Raw genomic sequence first — 7,500 nt, forward strand, 5'->3', positions numbered from 1 at the left:
TACAAGGTACCTTCGTGCATTGTCAAGTGATAGATGATGTCCTGTATCCACAACAGTAGCCCTTACTGAGGTTAAACTGTCAGTTATCAAATCCTCAGAAACAATTATGGTTTCTGTGTCAGGTTTCACCCAGTCCAAGGATACTCCGACTCTTACGCAAAGGTCATTGAGGTCAGGCCAATCTGACCAGACCCCAAAACCAGCACAGTGTGTCTCCATTTTAAAGTTTGATTTTCTTTTGAAGCCCAGGAAGCTTGGCTCACCTTCTCTTGCCAGGGGGACTTTGCGTCGTTTCATGTCCAAGAACAGAGATGATCGATCTAGCAAGCTCCCTGACGGTGTTGTCATCATTGTTCATCATTTTAAGGAGGTGTGACAGTCTTGTTGCATTATATATCCACTCCACGTTTGGAACACCAAAACCCCCATCCTGTTTGGACTGGAAAACGATGTCTCTGGTAGTATGAGTGTTCAGTCCGAACCACTTTCTCACTAAAGAAACTGTTTTGTCATTCAATTGACTCAGTGTCTTGCTCATAAGATGGACATTGGCAAAAAGATGTTGTATTCTAGACAGGGCAACCTGTCTAATGGCCTCCAGCTTCATGAGCAGAGGAAGTGGTGAAGCATCAATTAAGTCCAGCCTGGAAGTGAATTCAGCAGTTATGTACTCAACCTGCTCTTTCCACTCCCCAGCTATATTAAATTTATGTCCTAGATAAGTGTACGTCTCATGCAGGTCATACACACGGATCGGTTCTGTATTGATGGTAAATTCAGGATTTCGATCAGCTCTGGATTTGTACCAACGGTTTCCCCCACTTCGTCTCTGGTAGAAAACAGCGCATTTTGAATGCTTAATTTGTAGACCTGACCAGTTCAGAAATGAGTCTGTTCTGACAAGCATGTTCTTAATAACACTCTCTTCTCGAGAGGCCAATTGGATGTCATCAGCATAAGCTTGTACAGGGTTAGGGGAAAACACACTGGGTGGGGCACAGTCGCATAGCCACTCAATCCACCCGTTAGTGGCGAGTACAAAATTGATGGCACTCCATGGGCAGCCTGTTTTTATGCCTACTTGAAGGGGTATTGGGTCTGTGAGTTGTTTTCCACAGGTAACCTGTATGAAGGATGTACTGTAAATGTCCTTTACTATTTCAATGAACACCTGAGGTAGTTGGATTTCCTCAAGAGCCTTAACCATAACATTGTGATTCAGAGTTCCAAAGGCGTCACGAAAATCCAGAAAGACAGAGTAAAATTTGCAGGACTCATGTTTAAAATCGTCTATCCCAGTTTTTAAACAAAATACATGTTCATTCATTCCTTGTCTGTTAATATAGGCCTTTTGTTTTGGTGACAGGATGCTATTGTCAACTAACCAGGGGAGCACACGAGACAGGACACACTTCATAAAGACCTTGTAGATTGTGGGTAGGAGAGAGATGTCCCTCCATGTTGATGGATCATTAGGTACATTGCCTTTTTTGGGAATACGATAAATCACTGCTCCTTTCCAAGACTCAGGCACTTTCTTATTTTCCAGGCAGACATTAAAAATAGATGTTAATGTATTACAAATGTGTGCAGTCTTTAGGTTTTCATATGTGACTCCATCTATACCACATGCCTTGTTGTTTGGCAAGCTATGTAAAACAGTCTCTACCTCAGTCATTGAGAAATAGGTTGGGTTTGGAAAGTCGGTGGGATTTATACGTTGTAGACTATTATTCCAGGGTGGTAATGGAAGGGGGTCGTTGATTGATGTTTGGCTTGAACATTTACACACACACACACACACACACACACTCACACACACACACACAACCAAACACTAACCACAACAACTAACACACACACACACACACACACACACACACACACACACACAACCAAACACTAACCACAACAACTAACACACACACACACACTCACACACACACACACACACAACCAAATACTAACCACAACAACTAACACACACACACACACACACACACACACACACACACACACAACCAAATACTAACCACAACAACTAACACACACACACACACACACACACACACACACACACACACACACTCACCAGACAGTCAAATACCACAACAAACACACACACACTCACACACACATACACACACACACACACACACACACACACACACACACACACACACACACACAACCAAATACTAACCACAACAACTAACACACACACACACACACGCACACACACACACACACACACACTCACCAGACAGTCAAATACCACAGTGTGTGAGTGCGTGTGTTTGTATGTGTGTGACTGTGTGTATGTGAGCGTGTGTGTGTGTGTGTGTGTGTGTGTGTGTGTGTGTGTGTGTGTTTGTTGTGGTATTTGACTGCCTAGATGCATGCAAGGAGCAGTGAGAGTAGCAGTTCACACAGACACGAAACGTTATTATTTTAATAAAGTATCGATTCTAAAAACGTCGGAAATCGTATCGTTTTTTGCGTGAAGGCATCGTGATACCTTTTTAGTATCGATATACCGTGCAACACTAACACACATACACACACACATCACAGCCTGCTAGAGAGAGAGCAAGAAAGAGAGGGATAGAGAGGAAGAGAAAGACAGAGAGAGAGGGATGAAAGAGGAAGAGGGGGTATGACAGGAAACAGACAGAGTATTCCATCTCCAGAGAGGAGGAAGGAAAGAGGAAGAGAGATGGATGGAGAGAGGAAGGGGTGGAGGGAGAGAGAGGGTGGAGTGAGAGATTGAGGGAGAGAGAGGGAGGGATGGAGGGACAGATGGAGAGAGGGATGGATATAGGCAGAAGTAAATATGTCGGTGTGATGATCTTACCATCTGCAGAGATGGAAACAGGGATTCCAATGGGATTAATTAGTGAACAGAGCTGGCTGAAGCATCCCACATTCTCCTTTACTTCCTCTCTTTCATTCTCCATCTCTCTCCCTCCCTCCCTTCCTCTCTCCCTCCATCTTTACTCCCTCTCTTTCATTCTCCATCTCTCTCTCCCTCCCTCCCTTCCTCTCTCCCTCCATTCCTCACCCTCTCCATCTTTACTTCCCCTCTTTCATTCTCCATCTCTTCCTCCCTCTCTCTCTTCCTCCATCTTTACTCCCCCTCTCATTCTCCATCTCTCCCTCCCTCTCTCCCTCCCTTCCTCTCTCCCTCCATTCCTCACTCTCTCCACCCTTGGCTCTCTCTGTTTCTGTACACTGCTGAAGGACTCACTCACATTGGGTTAGCAAGCCTTCTCTACGTTGGGTTTGAAAAATAATGTGTTTCCCTTAAGCATTCCAGTATGTGTGTGTGTGTGTGAGTGTGTGTGTGTGTGTGTGTGTGTGTGTGTGTGTGTGTGTGTGTGTGTGTGTGTGTGTGTGTGTGCGTGTGTGTTTGTGTGTGTGTGCGTGTGTCTGAGTATGTATTAAGTCTAGGGTTGGGCACCGAAACACGGTTCTAATATGGCACCGGTGCCGACGCAAACGGTATTAACTGTATCGAATAACAACGTGGATTTCGGTGCCTCATTTCGGTGCTTAAATCGCGTTTTAAAAAAAATATATATATACGAGGCATCACTGCATGTCATGCGCCATCTCTAACGTCTTGCTCTGATAGCAACACATCCAGATACAGTTAGATAACACAAACACTGGATGTATAAACCAGAGGGGTGCACCACATAGGCGAGTGGACAGTGTTTGACAGCTTGCGAGCCCAAGTACTTTAAAGTGATATCACAAGCTTCTGTCAAAATCTAGCAGTGGGCCTAACTACACACAAGCAAAAGGCTATGAAACAACATCAACAGTATACCTTACACAATATCCTTGCTAATGCGCTAACTGGCATTTATTTGAAATGTTATCAGCAAAGTTGTAAGGTGAAATAAAGTTTTCACGGTGTGTTCTAAACAACATAAGGGCATGATATTAGGCTAATCTTTCTTGTGCATGAGGCCCATATAGCATCACAATGAATATGATGATGATCATGTTAAAAGTTAGCTGGCAAAAACATAAATATGTAGGTTACATACCTGATGTCACCGAGCTGTCAAAAAGGCTACGGAACCATCTCCGAGATTCTCCGTACATTATCGCTAATTAAACTCAGCTGACTGGTGTTAGCGCATAGCCTGTTAAAATAGTTGCTGTTAAAATGCCCAGGCCTACTAGCGCTGGGAATCTAAACACTTCAACACCGACATAATGTAGCCTTACATGTTCAAAACTATTGCGTGTTATGGGGGAAGACATGACATTTCTTGAAGCATTTGGGAACACACTGAAATTAATTAACCGGAAAGTAGAGTCCCTGTTAGATTAGCTTGCTTGCAAATGCCGTTGTCCATGACCTGGCAGTTCTATGGCAAGCGGTTTTAACATACCTTATGGCAAACCGCCTACACTGGGTAAACTTGAAAGCAGAGCTTACCATTGTGTGCATCCATGGCAAGCTGTTTTAACATTTAAATGTATTATGCATAGGAGCAATGGGATATTGATAGTAAATTGAATATAACAGTTCAATTTCATGTTCAAATTTGTCTTATCAATACAAAAAAGCAATTCATGCTTTAGACCATTTTAATTTAAAAACAAAGTACTGGTTCAGGCACCGTTTAGGCACCGGCACCGTTTTAAAAGTATCGATTTGGCACCGGTATCGGATAAAACCCAAACGATACCCAACCCTAATTAAGTCCATTGAATTATCATGTATTGTATGTCTGTTTACATATTTATGTACTGTATGCTCACAATCATTTAATTCACAAAACGCAGTTTCCCTACTATCAGGTGTGTTTGTGTGTGTGTGTGTGTGTGTGTGTGTGTGTGAGTGTGAGTAAAAAAGCAAATATACTGCCTTGAATTTTGTTTACACACACACATTCATATCCTCTCAGAAGTGGAGAGCCAGAGCTTCAAGCTAAGCTGTTTCCTCCTGAGAGAACAGGAGTAGCACACACACCTCATTATATTTTTACATCACACACACACACACACACACACACACACACACACACATATATATATATATATATATATATATATATATACACACACATACGCACACACGCACACACACACACACACACACACACACACACACACACACACACACACACACACCTCAGGTGCTCCCCTGGTCCCACTGATCCAAATCTATCACTAAAACACAGATGTGTTGCCATGCTTACTAGCACCCTTGCCGTGTGTGTGTGTGTGTGTGTGTGTGTGTGTGTGTGTGTGTGTGTGTGTGTGTGTGTGTGTGTGTGTTTGTCTTGTTTGTTTTGGTTTTGTTTCTGAAGCTTGGCTCCAATTAAATGATGGTTGATAAGTCACAATGCAATTAGAAATTGGTGAATTGTTATGAGTACAATGTTGAGAGGAGAAGGAGAACCCTGCCTGCAGTCACACACACACACACACGCACACACACACACACACACACACACACACACACACACACATGGCCCAGATGGGGGTAGATATGTATGTGTTGTCATGGGCTCTTGTGGTCCCAGTCAGCAGCAGAAATAATCTTCACACATCCGTCAGGAAACACACTGAGCTGCACAGAGGACTCCACGCTTGTCTCTTCTCTCCCCTCCCTCTCTCTCTCTGTCTCTCTCTTCCCTCTCTCCCTCTCCCTCTCTCTTTCTCCCTCCCCTCTCTCTCTCTCTCTTCCCTCCCTCCCTCTATCTCTCTTCCTCCCTCCCTCTCTCTCTCTCCCCTCCCTCTCTCTCTCCCTCCCTCTCTCTCTCCCCCCTCTCTCTTCCTCCCTTCCTCTCTCTCTCTTCCTCCCTCCCCCCTCCCTCTCTCTCTTCCTCCCTCCCTTTCTCTCCCTCTCTCCCTCTCTCTATCTCTGTCAAACTCTCTTCTTTTTTTCCCCTTCTCTCACCACTCTCTTACATTCCCTCTCTTTCTCCCTCTCTCTCTCCCTCTCACTCTCTGTTTCCCTCTCTCTCTCCCTCTCTCCCCTTCCCTCCCTCCCTCCCTCTGTTCTTCTGCTCTTGTTTAAATGATCAGAGTGGAGAGTGTCAGGGTGGTGAAAGCTGCTTGCTGAGACTGCTCTGTTTGTCCCTTGAGGGCACCCGTAAAAAGATGGAATTACAACACAGTGGCTGAATACATCTAGTATAGGTGTCAGATAATTACTACTGTATATGTCTCTTTCTATCATACACACACACATGCACACACATGCCCACACACACGCACACACACATGCACGCTTGCACACACACACACACACACACACACACACACACACAAACACATACAAACAACCCATGGAAAATGCAATTGCCTGCCATTTTTTTTTAACTACAGTAACATTTCAACTTGCATTTCTCACCATGTGTGTGTGTGTGTGTGTGTGCAGTTGTGCATGTGGACACATACAGTACATGCAGACACACAGGTGTTCATACACACACACACACACACACACACACACACACACACACACACACACACACACACACAAATTGATTACTGTGACACTTCCAGAGTGATGATTTATTTTATGATGTTTTTGTGATTTTGATGAATAGTGCTAATACATTGTAGATGAGTTGTGCTAATGTGGTTGTAAGTGTTTGTGTCTGTGTGAGTGAGTGAGTAAATATGTGTGTGTGTGTGTGTGTGTGTGTGTGTGTGTGTGTGTGTGTGTGTGTGTGTGTGTATGTGTGTGTGTGTGTGTGTGTGTGTGTCTCTACTCAACCCTCCACCTCCTCCCAACCTCACTGCTGATATCTTTGCTTCGTTCTTGACTGACCAAGTGGTGGCTATCAGTAGTCAGTTTTCTTAAGCGCGCTGCTACGGCGAGTCCCTCTCTGTCGGCCCTGTCCCTTAGTACCGCGTGTTCCCATAGTCCCATGTTAGTCCCATGTTTGTGTTGTTTATTGTTGTTGTGGAACACTGATTTGTTTGTTTATTTGTTTGTTATTGTTGTTTGTTGTTGTAGAATGCGGGAGCGGGACCTCCAGACTTCGTGCACGTGGGCCCTACTGCTGACCCTCTGCCTGCTGTCGCTATGGGGACGACTCACACTGGCTTCCTCACACAGGACACACATCGGTAGGTCAAAGATCTTGTGTGTGCGTGTGTGTGTGTATGTGTGTGTGTCTATATGTGTGTGTGTGTGTGTGTGTGTGTATGTGTGTGTGTGTGGGTGTATGTATGTATGTGTGTGTGTGTGTGTGTGTGTGTGTGTGTGTGTGTGTATGTGTGTGTGTGTATGTGTGTGTGTGTGTGTGTGTGTGTGTGTGTGTGTGTGTGTGTGTGTGTAAGTGGGCGTGTGTTCATGTATGTGTGCGTGTACTGGTTGCTAAATGACTGCTACTGCCAAAGCTAAGCTGCAGGATTACTCTCTGTTTGCGGAGGAAATAAAATCAAGTAAGGAGATTTGCTGTCATTTGTGAAGTAAAAGGAACTGATAAAGTCCTGATAAGGGCCTGGCAACTAAAGGACACG

The 7,500-nt window shown here is 44.4% G+C and overlaps 1 protein-coding gene across 1 annotated transcript in view; it reads left to right on the forward strand.

The window, feature by feature from the left end:
- Positions 1-7,500, forward strand: part of tafa3b (TAFA chemokine like family member 3b) — a 134,362-nt gene that overhangs the window by 72,823 nt on the left and 54,039 nt on the right. The window contains exon 2 of the mRNA XM_076276757.1: positions 6,992-7,104. Within this exon, the coding sequence (XP_076132872.1) occupies positions 6,993-7,104 (112 nt within the window). The 5' untranslated portion in view covers position 6,992. The remainder of the gene's footprint in view (positions 1-6,991; positions 7,105-7,500) is intronic.

The sequence above is a fragment of the Alosa pseudoharengus genome, unplaced genomic scaffold, assembly GCF_046254945.1.
Source record: "Alosa pseudoharengus isolate Yale_2024_CS ecotype anadromous, Long Island Sound unplaced genomic scaffold, YU_APseudo_1.1 YU_APseudo_1.1_scf_9, whole genome shotgun sequence".
Classification (NCBI taxonomy): domain Eukaryota; kingdom Metazoa; phylum Chordata; class Actinopteri; order Clupeiformes; family Clupeidae; genus Alosa; species Alosa pseudoharengus.